The sequence below is a fragment of the Rutilus rutilus genome, assembly GCF_951802725.1.
Source record: "Rutilus rutilus genome assembly, chromosome: 22".
Taxonomy (NCBI): domain Eukaryota; kingdom Metazoa; phylum Chordata; class Actinopteri; order Cypriniformes; family Leuciscidae; genus Rutilus; species Rutilus rutilus.
Window position 1 is genome coordinate 21,616,017 of NC_140227.1, and position 21,030 is coordinate 21,637,046.

The 21,030-nt window shown below is 38.4% G+C and overlaps 1 protein-coding gene across 1 annotated transcript; it reads right to left on the reverse strand.

The window, feature by feature from the left end:
* Nucleotide 1: 1 nt before the first annotated feature.
* Nucleotides 2–19,576, reverse strand: efcc1 (EF-hand and coiled-coil domain containing 1). The gene is made up of 8 exons (XM_084395937.1): nucleotides 18,850–19,576; nucleotides 17,477–17,892; nucleotides 7,300–7,448; nucleotides 6,645–6,780; nucleotides 6,326–6,491; nucleotides 2,167–2,325; nucleotides 1,541–1,610; nucleotides 2–1,087 (listed from the first exon to the last, which is right to left on the reverse strand). Exons 1-8 carry the CDS (start codon nucleotides 19,540–19,542, stop codon nucleotides 951–953), a joined length of 1,926 nt encoding a protein of 641 aa, XP_084252063.1. The 5' UTR covers nucleotides 19,543–19,576; the 3' UTR covers nucleotides 2–950.
* Nucleotides 19,577–21,030: the final 1,454 nt, after the last annotated feature.

Genomic DNA, 21,030 nt, shown 5'->3' on the forward strand with positions numbered 1-21,030 from the left:
TATGATGTGTTATGTTTTTAATTTCTTGTACATAATAAGCACTGATGATATATTGTCCAGTACCTTATGTGAAACTCATGAAGTTTATCTAGAAAAAAAATGGATATTTCCTTCAGTACACATTTGACAAGTGTTAATCTTCACTGTTGCTTAACAAAAAAGCATCCCATATTTGTACGATGGGAGAGAGGCAGACACTGGCAATTATGAAACATACAGTAAGCTATATATTTTGTTTCATGCAAATCATGGATAAAAATCATCCTTAAAGAGCAACAAAACTGCTCAGAAGTGCTAAAGTTTCTGTATTTTGAAACAATGAATAATGCAAATGTTCAGTCCAGGGATAGTTCACCCAAAAATGAAAATTCTGTCATCATTTATTCACCCTCAAGTTGTTCCAAACCTGTATGAATTTCATTATTCTGCTGAACACAATAGAAGATATTCTGAAGAATGTCAGTAACCAAACAGTCGATGCACCCCATTGACTTCCATAGTAGCAATGGGGTGCATCAACTGTCTGGTTACCCATATTTATCAAAATATATTCTACTGTGTTCAGCAGAAGAAAGAAATGTAGTATTATGAGCATTACATAGCCTATACCTGAGTGGTTTTTAACTAGGTGTTCCTGTACCTGTGTTACCACATTATACATGAAGCTGTAATGAACACCATTGTGTAATGTGCATGTTTTTTAAGATAATACTGACCAAGAATATATGAAATTGCAAAAGGAAAATCTAGGAAAAGTAGCTTCAAAATGTGTCACACCATGTTTCATTATAAATGATAACGAACTAAATGTTTTACACAACTATACACAGAAATATAAACACATGAAGAAAAATACATAGCTAATTCTGCTCCCATTTTCCAACATGGCCAGTTAAAAGTCCTTTCGGAAGAGTCGGTAGCACCCTGTGACCATCAGGTGGCAGTAATGTCTAGAAGGAGATGAGCAGAGAGTTGGTGAGAGACTGGTGACTCTCTGCTCTCTGTATCGTCTCGCCATTAGAGAGGATCTCACACGCAGCCAGTTCATGACAGAGAGCGTTGAGCACCTCCAAGATATGTGCTTTCCCTGCAAATCAGTTATAGAAAAGCTTTAGATCTGTGTGTATCTATGTATATATAAGTATATATATTCTAATAACACACACATATATATATATATATATACATATACATATATTATTTCTGTAAACATTTCATTATTTTTTTATGGTTTTAGTTTAAACTTGTGACATTGATTATTCTTGATGTTAACTAAAACTTAATTTGTGACCTACAAAAAGTGTAGAATCTTACATATTTTATCCATTTTACAACTTTTTTTGTTTTACATTTTTTTAAATCCCAAAACTTAATTCTGTCTAAAAAAAGAATCCCCTATTTTAAAGTGGTCTCAGACTTTCGTAGCACACTGTATATCTTAATGCTCCTGCCACATTTTTTTATTGGATACCAGGCCTGGTAAACAGTAAAGGTTTTATAAGAGCAAAGCTGGAAAGTTAAAAGTTATTGTGTCTCTTACCATGCTGAGGATCACTGCAAGACTCCAATGTGCTGAGTAAAATCTTTCCTAAAGATCTTCTCGAGACATTCTACAATAAAAACAAACATTTTTACATCATAATAAATGTATTAAAAAAGGTAATTAAACGGCAAAATACTCGATCACACATAATTGAATGTTTCATAATAATAATATAATTCATGATTATTGGAAAAAATGGGAATATAACAGGTGAGAATTTGAATATTTATAATTTGAATATTTATATACATATTTTTTAGGGGGTTTGTTCGAATGCTACACCAGCAAACACCAATAAAAATGATTTAATTTACTGGTAATACATTTATAAAATGACAAAATACTTATTAATTTCATATGTCAGCATTAATAATTAAATCATGTGCATTCAACCAGCCCGCCATCACAGAAACTGAAAATATTAATTGCACAAAATACTCTACTTATATGAGAACAAAAACGTACAAGCATGATAATCATATGTCAGTGTTGCTGACATCCTAAATATTATTTTAGAATCACTGCTGGATTAACACCCATTTATTGTGTGCGCAACACTGGGCTGATGAGTCTGACTCTGAAATCCCTCCAGATTCACTCCCTAGAGATTCCATTTGACTGACCAGCTCTCGCAGCTGCTGCAGAAGCTGCAGCACATCCATCAGTTTCTCCTCCACCAGAGACAAACGCACCCGCTCCGTCTCCAGCATCTGCAGCTCCAGGTGGAGCAGCTCCGTCTCCTCAGCCTTCTGTTGTAGCTCCTGAACCAGGGCGTCCCGCATCTGCAGACACACGACACTTACCATTGACCTTGCGCATATTTAAACACTAACGCTCCAACACACAATAAATTTCAGGTAGGGGAATCTTTGCCAGATGTGCCGATAGCCCATAATTCAGCCGAGACACATAATTTCTCAGACAGAAATAGTTCAGAAATGCTTGTTTTGGGCCTGTCTGACCATATGTCAAAAATCCACATCTGCCTGCCTGCGTTCGCCTTAATGCTCGCCCCAAACTGGTTAAGCCCAGAATGTGCCAGGATATTTTTCCATGAATATGTGTGGGGCCTTTTTTAAAAACACTAGCAACATAGTTCACGTCTGGTGCATCGCAGCCGACGTCTGTCTAACAGCTCAGTGTACATGTAATTGTGTAGGGCCTGGAGGTTTATTCGTGTGGTCATCTCAGGAAGGGACAGCGATTGGCTGCTCACGTTGACACACACACGTGGCTGGTTGCTTGGGTGGGAGTGTGTGAGCTGAGGCTTTTCTTTGAAGCCCGTCGTTCTCATAACAACTGCTTGGTGGGCAAGTGCCTTGTAATCTAATTTTACACTCCTGCACCCGAAAGCAACCATGAATGTAAAAGTAAAACAGAACAGAAAGTCCTGGTTGGATGACGTAAGCTGTTTAGAAGACCAGCAGCCAAAGCTTATTTGGTTTAACTTGTGCTCCTCCGAATGAAAATGTCTTATTAAGTATTTAAATTCTCTGATACGTATTTTAACTGCTGGGTTCATATGCGTGTTTATTTGGGGTTCAATGTTATTCTGCTCTTCAGATGTTCGTGTCATCCGACTCACATATTATTAGTTTCTGTGGTAAGACTCATAATGGCAAAATGAATCCAAATATTTAGTTTCGTCAATTCACCTCTATGTTCTTTTTTAGCTGAATGAGCATTTTAATTAAAGGTGCAGTAAGCAATTTCTGAGAAACGCTGTTGAACTGTTGATATTTGAAATCAACCCAAACAAACACACCCCTCCCTTCATTGCTCCGCCCCCAAAAAGCACAAACTCCCATTGCAAGAGTGGATGTCTCGTTATCATAGCTGAAGCAAAGAAAAATAATGCTTTGGCAAAAAATAAAGATGACAAATGAAGTCCTACAGGTTTGAAATGACTTAAAGGTTTAAAGGTACAATATGCACTAAGTTTTGGCCTCTAGAGGGCGCTACATTCCAAACAACAACAACGGCGTAGCTTGATGACGATGTGAAGGAGCGTGGAATGATGGGAACTGTTGTTTTCAACTCCACCGTGGATGTAAATCAGTCAGACGGGAATCGAAAAATCATGTTCATGGATGAGGTTAAGTTCTATTTTTATAAATGTTGCGTTTAATGACATGCTTTTTGTGGCGAGGAGGGCGTGGTTCAGCGCGGTCTGTAATGGGAGAGAGAAGAGACGAGCGGGACGCAAGTAAATCAAGTGCAAATGACGAACACCTGTGTCTTATTGCAGTGATCGGCGTGGAGAGACCGCTTATAAGCCGCGCGCTGGAACGAGAGAGAGACTGAAGAGAAAATTGGACGCAGAGAAAGAAAACCGGTGGATCCGAGCTCTCATTTTTGAACTGTTTTGTGCCGTCGCGGTTGCCACGGTGAATGCGCGTTGTGCGCGACTTTTGTTTGTTTTGCTTTATTTTAATAAAGTACGAGTCCCAGTCACGCCAACCCATCTTCTTCCTTCCTGACTCGTGAACCTTATCACACTTTTATTTCATTAAAATGAATTAACCGCAAGAAAAGTAAGGTGTAATACTACATTGGTTATCATAGATGATACTGTATGTCGAATTCATTGTTGTTATAACGCTGCGCAGATTTACGTGTTCTAAACAAATGTTGTAAAAGTACATTCGAACATACCCACATCATTTGCCAAAATACTGATTAATCTTTATGTATAACACATGCTATTTACATAGCCATAAACACCAGACGTGATAAACAATGTCAATAAACTAAACACAAATCTAAAGCAATAATACTTTCCTTACATAAACATAACTATTACCGAATGCTACATTTGAATATAAAATTAAGCATGCTTTGTCGACAGAACCAGCTGCAATCAGTAAAGAATAACTGTGTTCCATAACGACAGCACGAAACAAGCTAACGTTTGTTGCTTGATAGACGCTACAACTACAACTTCCGCATTTGTCCAGGACTCCACCAGAGCCCGTCTACGGAGAGCCTTGGCACTTCCTATTAGCCCCATTGTATCGATCTTGGTTGCAGTTCCATTAGAATTCCACTGGAGGTGATCGCGGGCGAGTGCAGACTGAATGGGAGTCTATGGGGCTAGACGGCTAAATGTGTCTCTTTCACCTGATTGCCATTGAGAAATCTCAGATAGTTTTATTGTAGGTTTTGCAAGTTCAACATGGGTTATAGGTCGAAAGTTGAATGAACGAGTACTTATTTCTTTTCGATTTCTTACAGGTTGAGTTGTTGTTGCCCATAACACGCTAGCATTCTGCTAATGACGTCAGCATTCTGACGTCATTGACATTTTAAAAGACTTTTTAAACCAAATAAGTGACTCTAAAAAATCTAACACCCAGCAATGTGTAATTTTTTTGCATCTCCTTTCGAATACAACATTCAAATTACTAGACAAAAAATTATATCCTGAGAAAAGTGGATTTTGAGGGTTTTTCGCCATAGACCTCCATTCATTCTGCACTCGTCCTGTGAGCGCCCCCGCATGGACAGAGACGTGTTACTGCAGCCAGTCCAGAAACCGGAAGTAAGCAGAGAGTGCCAATTCTCTTCCTATTAGACATTCTCTGACTCCACGCAGTACGAGCGGAAACCGAGGGTAACGCGGTTATGACGCAATTGACTGGCGACTCCCAGTTTCCTTAGTTAAAATCGTAATTTTCTCACGATTTAAAAATAGTTGGAAAAATTTGGGATATTGTAAGTAATCAACTTAAGGCGAGACACGGCAGGCAAAAACATCGTTTTTTTTTTACTGGTCAATTTTGAGATTTGGGGATATTTGTCTTCAATAACACGTCTTCTTTCAGACTTGTGTTGAAAAAAAGTCCGAAATACACATTTAGGTCTTTATTTTATTACACTTTGTCTGTTTGCGTCTGTAGATTTCTCATAAATTCAACAAAAGTTCGCGTTCTTAATCAACGTGCTGCTCCGCGATCTCTGCCGTCAGCCTGTCATCAGAAGCACCGTTAGGAAGCTCTCTCTCTTGTGTACAATCCTGTCGGATCCAAATATGGTCATTTCCTTTTTATCAGCAACCAATCGTGAAAGTAAAAGGGCTGAATGCGCAATCTCATTGGCTGATGATAAATCTTTAAAGCCCGTTTTCTCAAAATGACTTTTCTCTCATACTCCAAGTCCGAAATCTCCACTTCAGTAGCACCTATATACACCAAACTTTCCAGACTTGTACCTAGTTATATTATGAAGACATTTACAGAGGGATTTGTAAATATATTATTCCTAGCCTGATTTATATAACATTTTATTCCAAAAAACATGGCGAAAATCTTTTTTTTAAGGCTATTGACAGTATTTTCTGATTTACAGGATAACAAAAGTAGATATCCATAAATCCCTCTGTAATTTTTTTCCCATCTAATATGTGAACACAATGAAAAAATAATTTTTAACCTGGCTTTATCCAATACTGAGATATCGTTTTTTAAAATATATGCAAATTAGTGCATATTTGATTAGATATTGCCTGATTTGCATATTTAAACATTAAATTACAGAAAACTTGTAATACATTTTTTTCTCATCTTAATGTAGGTAATCAACTGGGAAAGTTTCATGGTGATATCTGCTAGTTAAAAATTTTACCCTATTCACCTGTAGTGTCTCGCCTTAACAAAATATATAACACTGGCCTTGAGATTTTGGGATATTTTAATGCAAAATTCTTACATATTGTACCTTTAAATATCTCAAAAGCTGAAAAAAATAAATAAAAATCATCATTTGAATGCGGCACGGTCATACCTGGTCTGTGTCCATCTCCACCCTCCTGGCCTGACTCTCCTTCAGTTCTAGTTGTTTGTTGAGTCGCGTGACCCTCTCCAGCAGCTCTAGCACGGCCGTCTGACTCTCCTCTGTGCGCGAGTCGCCGAAATGAGACAACAGCTTCTTCACTGCTTTCTCATCGCACCTGAGAGCACACAAAACAATTGAAGAACCTAAACAAATAGGATGGTACATACTACAGTCTGTGAGCCATTTATTTGGATCTCATTTGAGTGAATCAAATAATTGTAAACAGCACTTGTGAACCCATCGAGTGATATAGTAGGGAAGGGTGTACCTGTCTCCACAGCAGGACAGCCTGGTGAGGATTCGCTTCACCTCGTCTACTTGTCTCTGCTGCTCTCCGGTCCATCTCTCTTCCTCTTCATCAGACGCCGCCTGACCCTCCACTGAACGGAAAAGCTGCTCCTCCACTATATAAACATAGGAGCATAAACATGCATGAAATATCTCATTACACTTGAAGAAAGGTGTCAAGAATTTTTTGTTATTTTGTTGGTGTAATCTAATAATACATTTTTACTTGAATAAAACTAGTTAGTTTAGATGTTACCATATGAAGGTATATACACTACCGTTCAAAAGTTTGGGGTTGGTAAGATTCTTTAATGTTTTTGAAAGAAGTCTCTTCTGCTCACCAAGGCTGCATTTATTTGATCGAAAATACAGTAAAAACAATAATATTGTGAAATATTATTACAATTGATTACGACTGTCTTTTATTGTAATATATTTTTAAAATGTAATCTATTCCTGTGATGGCAAAGCTGAATTTTCAGTATGATTAGAGCCTTATAGAAAAGAGCCAATAATGCACTTTATAATAGTGCCTACTAACTAATATAATTGAAAATAGAAGTATCAACTATTTACAAGTTGCACATCAACACAGAGCTTCAAAAAGGGTTAAGTAATGTCAATATCTGTCTTACTGGTGTCAGGCACAGTCTCTGCACGTCCCGTCGGTGAGCGTCGATCCTGCTCTGTGTCTAGACAACAGCGTGGCGCAGGCCGACTGGCCCCATTATACCGTCTGTCCGCTTTACTGATGAATGCAACGGATGTTTTAGACACTTCAGATCTGTGGAGAATAAATAACCATAACAGGTCAGAGTAGAGATCAGATCATAAAGGGTTGATAGATTCAGGACAATATAGCAAAGTACAGTAATACTAGCATTAGCCTAGTATTTGTTCGCTGATTTAAATATGCATTATTTTAATGTATAAAAGATTGATGATATATACCACTAAACATAATTTCCACATCTTTCTATACAACAAAGAAACCAAGTAAAATTGATCAATGTAATTTTTATCACTTTCACTGGCTCTTAAGAGGAGTTGTGGCGCAGTGAAGGGAGTTGTGGGTAATTGTAGCCAGGCATGGTGACATTGCATCCATCAAAGTGAAAAGAAAGATTATGAAAACTATATATAACTAGACCCTAACATAAAACAGTATGCATTATGATGAATGTTTAACATACATCTGACAGAATTTTCAACAACGCATATCAGAAGACTTTCAAATAAACATATTTTGAGCATTTTTACTTTTGTCAGACAGCTATAAGTGAAAGCAATCGATTATGTTTCAGTCATTTCAACACAACCGTTTTTCTGAGCTTTGCGACAGAAGAAATGCAATATGGGGCTTTCATGAATCAAAGAATAAATGTTTCCAGATGACAATGTCTTGCCTGCAGAAGAGAGAAAAAAAACTAAAAGGCTGTAGAAATCCATTTGCTCCAGCATGAATCCCAGAGAGTGAAAAAAGGGAAAAGAATTTCAAGCCGGGTGCACTCATGCATATATCCTGCTGCCATGAGGAACCCTTCAGTGCAGAGCGGCCATAAATATAGCCCGTATGAGCCCACAGAATCATCCCTCGGTACACTATGCTTTCGCACAGTTTAGGGTCAATATTTGGAATCCACATTGTCAGATGAGGGGGTGAAGGGTGTTTGTAAAGGGGGGTGGGTCGGTTAAAGGTGGGTTTCAGGGCTCTCTGATGACCTACAGCTGCTGAAGGAGAGTACCAGGGAGACCCTAAACAGGCCTGTCAGGGTTGCTATAGGAACCCATTGACATAAGTATGGTATTATGGTCTAGGCACGTTGATAAAGAGATTGCACATGCACAGTGTAACTATGGAGTTTAACTGACAAGGATGTTGAAGTTTGTGTTGGAATAATGTGTTCCATAATTAAATAAAAGGCACTTTCCAAGAACAGGTTACACTATTTGTATTTTTAAAATCTGTACATGTTGTGGGACTAAATTCATTATAAACAGATTTACCCTACCATTAAAAAAACGAACTTTTTTTTAAAGCAGGCATGCATTAAATTGATCAAAAGTGACATTAAAGACTTTTACATTGTTTCAATTGTGCTGTTCTTTTGAACTTTCTATTAATAAGAGTCTTATTAATAAGAGAAAATTAAGCAGAATAACTATTTTCAACACTTATATTAATAATAATATAAAAATGTTTTTGAGCACCAAATCAGCATATTAGAATGGTTTCTGAAGGATCATGTGACACTGAAAATCGAGCTTTGCCATCACAGGTATATATCACATTTTAAAATATATTACAATAGAAAAACGCTATTTTAACTGTAACAATTATATCACAATATTACTGTAATTTCAAAACCTCTTTTTACTGTATTTTTGATCAAGCTGAACATAAGTTCTTTCAAAAACATAAAAAGATATTACTGACCCCATATTTTTGAACATACATTTGTATATGTACATGCTTGTTATTTAAAAAAAAAAAAAAAAAAACACATGAACTACAGGGAATATTCAAAATAAATATATGTAGTTTTATTTTGAATATTGTCCTAAAAAAAAAAAAAAAAAACTATAGTTTTTGAAGTGCTAAAAAAGATAACTGTGCCTCTGAAAAGCCAGGATATTATTGTATGCCACATCTGCTCAATGTTACAGTCTTGTAGAAGTGATTAGAATTGTGTATATGACTAATACTGCTGACAGGATCTGCTTACTGTCAAACTCTTTATGACTGAGAATAACAAATGAAGATGAGCTACTGAAAAAACTCAGTAACCCACCGTCTGTAGAAATGGATGTGAGTGCACACATTGAGAGCAGTTAAAGGAGCTCTCTAGACACCTGAATCCACTCCAGACTCTTGGAAGAGTCTCAATATTAGATCCAGCCATCTTGGCCCCTTCAAACACAGACTGTGAAACAAGTCAGAAACAAAGTAGAACAGAACAGTTGCATAAGAGGTTATGAAAATGCAATCAAAATGAAAATTCAAGGGTGGAGAAAAGTACTTTCTTCTTAACAGAAACAACTGCAGAGGCATCACTAAATAATTTCAGGGTTTTGTATCAATATGTTCTAAGATAATATGTTTATCACTAATACTTTTATTCATCAAAGATTCCTGAAAAAACGTTTCATGGTTTCCACAAAAACATTAAGCAGCAAAAAAATGTATGGAGCACCAAATCAGCATATAAGTATATGGAGCCCTGCACAAAATTTGTTTTAGTAAATTGTTGGCACGAATTAATAATTTGTTCCCACGACTTATTAATTTGTTCCCTAATTTGAGTAAATTTGTGGAAATGTGACCATTCATTCCCTCGTTTTGATTTAACTTAAACATGGGAACGGATTAGTAAAACGTGTATATTATAAAAAAATATATATTATTTTTCCACGTCATGTGTGGGGCTCCATATAGAACGATTTCTGAAGGATTATGTGACTAATAATATTTCACAATATTACTGATTTTACTGTATTTTTGTCACGTATGAAACTTCATCTTAAAAACATCTTACTGACCACAAACTTTCAAACTGTAGTACCATCTTACAATTTTATACTGTACTATGGTAGCTCCAAAGTGCTTTTTTTGTGAGGGATAATTAAATGGAAGGTGTAAAGTCCAGCTATAAATTAAATTAAACAAGTTTCAAACCTCACAGCGCAGCTCAACATGTAATGATGAGCATCAACTACAACATGAGTGTGTGCGCCAACCTCTAGGCTACAGCTCTGACAAAATAAGAGAAATGTAATATGCAGTATAGCATATCATGCACACTAGATTCTGAAATGCTGAAACATACTGGTTTTATTTCATAGCGCTCACAGAAAGAGAGAACAGAGGCTCAGAGCATGTGTCTGGATAAGACAAACACAAAGCCCAAATTTGACAGAACCTCCATCTGGCATCCTTTAGCTCTCCACAGTCGTTAATCCCATTCTGTTTGATTCCATCTCCGCTGTCTTCCAAACATTCATCTTACACAAAGCAAACGTGTTATTTAGTGAACACTGACAGAAGACACAGGAATGAATCTGCATTTGTGAGAGGATGGGCTGATATTCTATCACGGTTTACGTTTCTTTGAGAATTTATACTCAAAGCAGAAGGTTTTGGAAACTAAGGAGACACTAAAGAGCGTCTTGCTTTTCTTTCAGTGGAGGTGGATTGGACATTTCCTGAACAGTCTGCACTGGCTGTACTAGCATCTGCCTATCTGAATCACTTATATGAGCTGCCTGAGGCACTGATAAGAGTCTGCAGAGAACTTTACAAGTCACACAGTGAACAACAAACCTTTCTTCTTTGAGACACACAGGCTAAAATACTACCTGTACGTGTTCAAAGAGGAAAAAGACGCCATTTACTCATACTTTCAGCATTGAGTTCTAGCAAGCTTTCTTATTTTTTTTTATAAGAACATTTAGGGCAAGTTACAAAACCAAAACAGATGCAAGACAGAACTGTGGCAAAGTCTGTCTCTCATTAGTCTGTCTATCACTTTTGGCTGCCCGTCTCATCTCTAGTCTTGAACAGTTCTCTATTTTGGTGGTCAACCTAACAATAGGTTTCTATCTTGAGACTATATTTACACTGGACCGGAGTGATGTACTAACATGGGGCGAGCCCAGCTGTTTGTGGTTTAGACGTGCACTTCCTGTGTTTATTACGGCAGGATCTGAACTTACAGACCCCCTCTTGGACCCAGTTTACTTGAGAAGTATTTCAATGGAATGAAGACTCGGAGCACATTTTGAAGGATGAGACGATCATATGGTAAACAACCACATAAACTAGATTAGGTCTGCCCGGATGTTGCGAGGTCCTCGATAAAGCGATCGATTTATCTTAAAACTATGAAACAGATGTCCACAATTAAGAGTATAGGCCCATGGTAACACGATACCTGGTTAAGTAAGACTACAGAGGCTGAGTCAAACTGGCAGACATGGAACATGTGTGGATCCACAGACGCCGTTAATCTTGGAAATCACCTGATCCTGCTGGGGGTGCTGTCTGGAACCGTCTGGAGATTCCAAACGGAACCAGACGATAATTAATTGAGCCAGGAAACTTTGTTATTACGAGGGCAGTCCCAGTAAACACAGCTTTGAAGGAGGTTCGCAAAGTGTTTACGCGTCTTAACAAGTCATAAACATAAAATGGACACATTGGAGAAAAATTCAAATGGATTTAAACGATTGCATTTCTGAAAAGTGAAAGTGTTCGCAAACAGTGCTGGTTGATTCCTTGCGATTGTTGTCCATTACTGATTGCAAATTTCATGATAAAAATTGTAGTTCGTATTGTAATCTACATAACACATTTTAGGTGATACAATCAGACTACCTTTTGATTAGGGTATTTTTGACCTAACTTCTTTGCATATATAATCTTGTACCATATTAATATAAAAATGAAAAGAAAATTGTATTCAGAGGGTAATACAAGTAAATACATGATCAATAAGATTTGGCTGACAGGAATCCCTGCATCACATGCAAATACAAAATGATGTGAATTTGTGCATTTCAATGCGTTTGAAAGACAAAAGCCTTCCAAAGACAAAGAAATTGCTGATTTCCGTAAATCCAGTAGTCAAATGCTGTGTGTCCTCTCAATTTTCAGTGTAATTATGTCCACTTGACGAGTGTCTTAAGACAATCTAATTAGAAGTTAATTTTTGGAATCTAATCCAGATCACATATTCAGTTATTTCCCAGCACTGTTCACAAAGAAGCAGGAGGAGAAAAAGTGTTCTCCCCCAACATAGCAAGGTGGGCAGTTTATTAGTGCTGAGGTCTGCAGAGCAAGAGTATCAGCTGGCCGAGGGTTGGGAGGAGAAAGGGAAATGTTCGTAGCTGGGTTTGAAAATGGAAAAAAAAAAAGTCAAGGTCTTGGGAGTTTTTCGTTCTCAAAGTGCTTAGAAAATACTGGACCAAAAAACCCTGCCATATAAAGACCTCCTAAAGACAACATTTTTATGAGGCCTCATTTTGTTGACATTTCTTTACCTTCTTCAGTCATAATACAGGAGAATTTTCAAAGGACTGTTCATTCCATCTGTCCAGCCCTGTTATTATGTGTTGAGGTACAACAGGTTACCCCGGACACATTTTACACGAGTCGGGCCGCACCACAGCTGAAATAATAGTTCTCTGAATAATAACTGATTATTTTTGAGCGGTTAGACGGCCTTACATTTAACATGTCAGTCTCCGTGATGTCAGCAGAGCTTAAAAAACAGCACAGACCTGATGATAAATGCAATGCTTTTCACCTGGTATGAATAGAGGGAAATAAAGCACGCCTGAGAGCGGAGCGATAAATAGAGTAAGATGGTGGAAATTCACCCCCACTGAACAAACAGCCGAGTGTTTGCCTCTTCCTCCAGATGGCGGCTCTTGTCCCCCCTCTGCTCTTTTTGTTCTTCTCGCACCGTCTGTCTCTTTTGTCCTAAGGTCTGCCTCGCTGCGGTTCTCTTGGGGTCTAGGCTGAGGGTTTCGGTCCATCTTGGATTCTGAGGGGGAGAAAACGCCTCCGGGCAGGACGCACACACGGATGGTGTGTTTTTCATGGTAATGAACTGAACAGATCAGGTCTGTTCCCACCACCTCCCCCATGAGACCTGGCCTCTATCTAAACCTCTTCCTCTTTCTTTATTAGGGCCAAGAGGGCTTCAGGAAACCTTACGCAATATCTGTGAGATCTACACTTGGACTTTCTCTCATTCTGGATGACTCCAAAGTGTCGAATATGACCGGAAATGGCTCATAAAAAAGTAAATCTCCAGGGGCCACGTATCACTTTCAGTTGTACAACCGTTCAAACGTTTGGGGGCAGTAAGAAATTAATAACATTTTTAAAAGAAATTAATACTTTTATTCAAAAAAAGACATTATAATGCTACAAATAATTTCTATTTCAAATAAATGCTGTTCTTTTAAACTTTCTAATCATCAAAAATAATGTTTTCCAATAAAAACATTAAGCAGCACAACTGTTTTCAACCCTGATAATAATAAGAAATTTAACTTTAAAGTTAAACAAAATGTAAAAAAAAGAATAATATCATAATAAGAATCTGGAGGAAACTACAATAATCAGATGCTTTGTTCGGGTCCAAGGTTGTGTAATCACACATCTTAAAGAAAGAAATTTGATATTAAATAGTGTCTCTAGAAATGCAACATTTCTAAGACCATTACTACTCTGAGGAAAGAGAAAATTAGTTTAATAGACATCCCTTTCATGTGAATAAAGAGTCCACTATCGCTGATTATTGTGGTGCCAGATGGGGAGGTTAAAGCGGCAGGTGGGGGAACTGAAGTGAGCTATTAATATGTGTGATTATTACAAGAACTGCATTTAGGTCTGAACAAAAAGGACATGAAAAATAGCCAACGGACACACCTCTCTCTCTCCAGATAAAAGGCATTGCTCTCAGTGTGAATGGGTCAGTCCATGACCCGCGGAGCATGACCGGTATCCTCTTCGCCCACTGGCAGCTGCATCAAAAGCTATTCTCCAGCGTTTTTGTTTTCAGAGAGCTGTGTGCCCATTGGAAGCACTCTAGAGACTTTTCAGCTTTCAGCACTTGCCCATGGGGCTTTCTGGCCTCAAAGTAAAAAAAACCCTGCTCTGATCTGCCACATACCAGCCAGAGCGCTCTGCACGTGTCTACGTCCCCTCCACCCCCCCAAGAAACGAGCTGCTGAAACACGAGACTTATGACTGCTACAATTACTTTCACTTCCAACTTTTTAAAAGGAACAGGTAATCTATGCTAGTTTGTTAATAGTCTTTTGGCACCCTTATGATGAATTCATTAATTAATTTAAACCAATCACTATAATTTTCAAATAATCTATAATAAATAAATAAATAAATAATGAAAGTTGCTTTGTCAGTGTACTAACTGATTGTGTTCCTAAAAGATACTTGCTATATTTTTGGTACCAGGCAAAAAGATGCACAGATATTTAAAAACCTCTTGTACATATTTACAATAAATAAATACAATTACTTATCTAATCACATTTGTGCATAATTGTATAAACACTCAAATTCAGAAATTCCGGGTCGGTAATATTAATAAATAAATAAAAAAGTTTTTGAAAGAAGAGTCTTATGCTCTCCAAGGCTGCATTTATTAGATCAAAAATACAGTAAAAAACAGTCATATTGTGAAATATTATTACAATTAAAAAGAACTGTTTTCTTATTTCAATATATTTTAAAATGTAATTTATTCCTTTCATGGCAGAACTGAATTTTCAGCATCATTACTCCAATCTTCAGTGTCACATGATCCTTCATAAATCATTCTAATATGCTGATTTGCTGCTCAAGAAATATGTCCTATTATTATAAATGTTTAAAACAGTTGAGCTGCAAATTTTTGTGGAAATCGTGCACATTATTTCAGATTTTTTGATGAATAGAAAGTTTAAAAGAACAGCATTTATTTGATCAGTTTATTCATTTTGCAGTCTTGCTTAATAAAAAGTTTTAATTTCTATTAAAAAGATTTTTTTAACCCCAGACCTCAAGCATTAACTGGTGGTGGTGAGGGTTGGTGTTAACATCAATTCATAAATTTTTAATATGTTTATGTGAAATCACCCAAAATATACCCTTTGACTCTATTATCAAAGAGTGAGAGAGAGGAGAAGACAATCTTATTAGCCTTTCCGTATTTGATTCAGATTTAAAATGTCATCTGACCACACTGCAGCACCAAAAGGCACTATATCTGGCAAAATGACTTTGAATAACTGCATTCATTGCAGTGTGCAGACTGTAAACATGGCTTTGGGATGTGAGGTCTGTTACTGGTTATGGCTGAATATTAAAACAGCGGTACAGCCCAAGGAATTATTTACACCCAAACTAATAAAGTCTACAAAGAAAGAGGCGCTTCTGAATAACATATGGAATCAGCAGTATTTGGTATTTAACATAAAAACAAACAGGAACTTACTTTCAAACATTCGCAAGTAGCATGCCAAGATCTCTAAACTTAGTGAGGTTGGTAGGAATTGTTGCTAGGATATAGACAGGGAGTGTTCATCCATTATTCTGTAGAGCGGGGAAACTGTTTGAAGATAGATGGGAACTTTCAATCTGTTTAGGTCAGGCCTTGCCGGGCTGAATGGAACTCTCCCCAAATGTGTCAGCTCCATTGTGATCTGGAATGAATTATTTGGCTTAAGGGCATCAATGGAGAGGCCATAGAAAGGCTTCCTGGTAAAGTTCACCACAGACTTCACATAGATTAGTGCAGCCTGGAGGTATAAAAGTGAATGTTTATTAAAAAAAGTCAATGTGTTTCTGTCAGTAAAACCCACTGAATTGATACCTGAAAACACTTCTAACTCCAGACTTTCAGTAAATCCACTTTTATCAGGATTGCCAGGAATGCTGTCCCAAAATTAGCATGCAAGAAATATGTAAACACTGATGACGTTAAGCTTAACTTCTTCTAAGTGTAAATTAAATGGTTGCGAGCTAGGAAAGTTCAATGACAGCCTAAGTATAAAACCCAAACTACGAAATGAGTGGCTTCCAGCAGAAGCTGTGCATAATTTCAGCTAACCAATATGGGAGCCCATTTGCCACACACATTGACAACTAAATGAACCCAAACAAAACAGGGTCTGCACCCGAGAAGCAGAACCACATCAAGCCAACCTAAATAACATGCATGTTGGCACACGTCTGCACAATCAGGGCCAGCACGTTCTGGCGGGAGCCATTTTAACCCAGAGGAATCTCAGTTCACTTTGAGTCAGATTATTTGAATCTACATTATGCAATGAAACTATTTACTGCATTCAGTCTGGTTCAGGTGACAACCAGTAATCTCATTAAAATCTTGAAACAAAATGCAAACTGTCATTCCCAAGAGAACTTTATCACAAAATAGCAGTAGCAGCAGCATAAAACAGAGTGATATTTAATGAATCTAGGATGAGCTCTGCGATTTCTGTAATACATTTCAAACTGTTGAACAGCTAAAGTAAACATCCTTACTTGTTAGGATCGTTGCTAAATTGTCATGTTTTGACAGAGTCTTATACATTTACATCAGTGAAATCCCCAGAAACAGATGCCAAATTGTGGTTAGTGAAGATAATGTCTTCTTTATGCTTCATGATTGCTGAAGTAAGCTATCCCAATGTAAAAACAGATTACCTCACCGTGACAAACGTCTGTGGGTATATGATACCTAGTTAGGCCTGCTGCATAAACGCTGTCAAAACTGCATGAAACAGTAGTTCAGTAAATAAAAGGGCTTTTCACACATGAAATAGTTAACCCTGGGTCATTCTAAACACCGGGTAAACGGAATCCTGGGTTATCTTGATTCACATTTCACACAACTCAAAATTTACCCGGGGTTAACAATTAATCCTGCGTATCCATAAGCGGACATTTCTTAAATGCTGGGTTAATGTCCTTATTTGCATATCTGCAGTGTCAGTGTCACTGATTGGACGAACGCTATATGCACGTAATATGTTTACACAAATGCTCTAAAATTGCACATTCTCATCACACTATTAGTTGTCCGTTGCTAAGCATCTAGTCGTAACATTCTAACACCTCATTGATTCACACTGTGCAAGTTTGGCACCGCAATGCAGGGTTAACAGTGCAAAAGTGGTTAAAAGCGAGGTTTAAAAGCGTTAACCTGGGGTGAAACCAAAGTGAAAAGCCCTAATGTGTGATGCATTTCACTTGTTTTTGTTCCATCTGGCACTTCACATAAGAATTACACTAACCTGTAGTACAGAAGCTCCATCTCTAGCTGCTCAACGTGCCTCTGCAGAACAGGCACATGACTGGCTTTGGTCTCCAGCTCCTTCACTTTCTTGAGGCCACTCAGCACAGCTTGTCTGGCTTCCTCCACCCTCTTCCTCATCTCCACCTGCTCCTTCTTTAGAGTCCTGTTACAATCCTCCAGCATCAACACGGTCTCGCGTGATACTCGCAGTTCTTGCTCCAGCTTACGGTTGAAGAACATGGCCTCCTCGATTTGCCCATCCCTGGAATTCCGGATGAGCTCCACTTCTCTCAGGAAACTCTGGATGTCCTTCAGGTTCCCAGAAATGTTGGGCTTCTGGGCTGTTCGCCTTTGGTGGGCGATGAAACAGCCACCCTCTGGTTTATGTTTCGAGTGGCTTTTCCACAGACCCACCTGTGACACACAGAAACATGTCAGTAGAATGTGATAACAGACCTTATGCGCCAGAGAAACAAGCATAAGCCATCTTTGTGAAACTGGTCCTACTCGACCCGCTCCGATCGGGATTCGAACCAGGTCTCTAGGCGCGCTAGCGACTGACGCTAGAGGCTGTGGTCTTTAGCGTTCTTGTTAGCGCGCCCGCCTCCCACGGCAGAGACTCCGGTTCAAATTCCCGCTCGGATCGGGTCAAGGCCAGGGGAGTGAGGTTTACACACACAGCTCTTACTGGCCTACATCTGTTACATTTGAACTTTCGTGTTTGCAGTAGCCCTGTATATTTCTCTTGCGTCGCTGTTGAAGAGTATTTACTTATTTAGACTTAACAAAAGCCATCATGAGCATTATAATGTTTAAAGCGGATGTCATAGAAAATGCCAGTAGACTGGAAAGGTTTTAAAATGAGCGGTTCATTCATAAATCCGTAAGATCTTACCTTCATGCTGTGGAAATACAAACCGGAACACAACTATAGCGCTGAAAAAGGGACAGGGCTATATAAGGGGTATACAGACCACGGATGGGCAACTTTGGCCTTCGAGATCCTCTCAAGATCAAACTCAACCGGCCTGTAACTTTCTAGTAATCCTGAAGACCTTGCTCAGGTGTGTTTGATTAAGGTTGGGGCTAACCTCTAGACCATTGCCACTCATAGCAGGCATTGGTTGTCACAGAGTAGAGGACTACATTATTTACAACTTAATCAGGCTAGCTACAGATTAACATATCACCTGTATATGTGAAAATATTTAAAAAAGACTAGGTTTGCGAAGAAGAAGAACCCCAAAATCACTAAGTCCTTTTATAATTCGCTCACAAACTCGATCTAATAATCAAGTAGACGTTATGCAGAAAATATTGTTGCTTAGTTTGTATATTAGGCTAGTATGAACTTGGTCACAATGACTGTACCTGCAGGGCCAGTGATCGAGCATCACTGCTTTGAAGAGCCGCGCGCATGTCCTCCACCAACTCCCTGAGACTCGCATTTTCCTCCTCAAGTTTGGCTATCCTGTCCTCAGCCTCCTCAAGGGCCACGATTTCCTCGTAACACTCCCTGGTGCAGGATCCCAGCTGCCTACAACCTGATGTGTGTCTATCCACAGTGGGCGAAGAAGGCTCTCCGCTTTCTCGCTTATTGCTGGTACCCAACGACAGCAGCTTCTCGCGCCGCCTCAAAGGGCTCCGGAGTCTGATCTGCGTCTCTATATGCTCGCTCTCCTTGCCAACCAACAACCTCCCATTCTCATACTGACACCCAGCTTTGGTACTGAAATAACCGCAGAGTTTTGCGTGAAACTGCCTGAAGCTGAACTCTTTGGGTAGATTATCCAATATCCCCGCGCATTCCTCTAGATCACACTCTTTATTGAGTCCTAAAATATCGCAAAGAATGTTAAAATCCTCGGCTGGTATTTTCCCATCTCCCTGACAGTCTAGGTGATGAAATATCTCTTGGAGGTACTGATCCAACCCGGTTGCGAGGACTATAATTTCGTTTTCCACTCCACGGTCTAGTCCGTAATGATACGCCAGAGTGCTCACTATCCATTGTGTCCTGCGCGCGGGTCGGCTGTATGGATCGCATGCGTCCGACTTTTCCATCCTTTTTCCCCTCACAAAAATTCCATTTATAGAGCCTAAATGGATTAATGGATTCAACAGATCCTCTAAGCACACAAACAGCATACCAAGTTCATGTCATCTGAACACCAGACCGCCCCACTCTTGTAGTAGAAACACTCGCGCTATGCGCGTGGGGGCGTTGCTGTGAAGGGAGCACTGCCCCCAAAATCTTAACTGCAGAGGGAAAAAAAAATTTTGAAAAGAAGTTAAACAACATAAAGGCATTTCAAGTGTCAATGTATACAGGATATTTCATATAGGCTTACATATAAATCAACCGATAGCCTATAGGACTAATGTTTGGTTTAACAACTAAACTTAAAATATCAACTGAAATAATATTTCATTAGCCTATATTATGCATACAAGTTGTAAAATACAGGATATATCAAAGTTAATCAAAATTGAAGTTTTCATGAATAATGCAAATACATAACTTATACACAAAAGAGGCCAATAGGCCTACATAAAATAAAATGATGCAATAAACGAACTAAATAACAAAATATAAATATCCTAATGTACATATTTTCATAACGCTTTATTTTTATTTTAAAATACTGTATTTAGGCCTGTTTGGTTAAATATAAATTAATATCGTGCAGTTAGTCATTATTTACAAAAAAATCAGTATTCTACAGCTGAACAGCAAAATTACTGTTACATTGAAATGTATTGTCCCGTTAAGTTTAATGTATTTTTCACCGTATTGCAAAGTAGGCTAACGTATTAATTAGCCAGTGGAGAGAACTTTGGAATTTGCCTTACTCGAATATGCCCTTATAATACACAGAGTTACTTTTCTTAAAGTTTTCTATGGCTGCAAAGGAATTGTTGTATATGGAGGCTGCCTATAGCAGAACCAATATTTTCCTTTCAACCTCTAGTAGCCAAAGTAAAAGCTTTGAAGTGCCGGTGGAGTCGAATGTCGATTGGCCACTGTGTAACTGCTGTTGACTGTAGTTATGTTCCATGAACCGCTTGTCATTTCCTATTTACCAGCGAGCGCGCTTCATTATGTTCACGGGACTCCAGTTGTCAAGGCGACGCAAAGCATTCCTTGACAAAAGCCAACGTTTCAAAGTTCTCTAATGCTTATGCGCTCAATTAAAACATAAACGTAGCGGCGAGGGGTCAGTTATGGTACAGTAAGTTTAGTTGAACTTTGTAAAATAATAGTGCTTGCTAATTATATGATGTTTAAATTAGAAATGATACAATACGATACAGATGATTTTTATCATGTACTGTGGTATTGCCATCTGAAACCATTACTGTAGGCCTACACTACAATAGTAGGCTACCATATTTGTTGTGATGGTTTTAATATCTTCTAATCCAAGACTGATATTTCTAGAACACAATGGAATGCAGGAACTCAGCATCACCTGACATGAAGAGAAGAGAAGATTTGTCTTTAAACGGCGAACTCCTCACAGACAGTGGACCTGATGCTGACGAAAGTGA

What these genes read in the sequence shown, in the direction of transcription:
- efcc1 (XM_084395937.1), bottom strand. Translation starts at nt 19,542, where the DNA reads ATGGAAAAGTCGGACGCATGCGATCCATACAGCCGACCCGCGCGCAGG. An exon ending in TGCAGCAGCTGCGAGAGCTG is followed by an intron (nt 1,611 to 2,166) that starts GTCAGTCAAATG and finishes TTTTTATTGTAG; the next exon opens with AATGTCTCGAGAAGATCTTT. An exon ending in TTGCAGTGATCCTCAGCATG is followed by an intron (nt 1,088 to 1,540) that starts GTAAGAGACACA and finishes ACTGATTTGCAG; the next exon opens with GGAAAGCACATATCTTGGAG.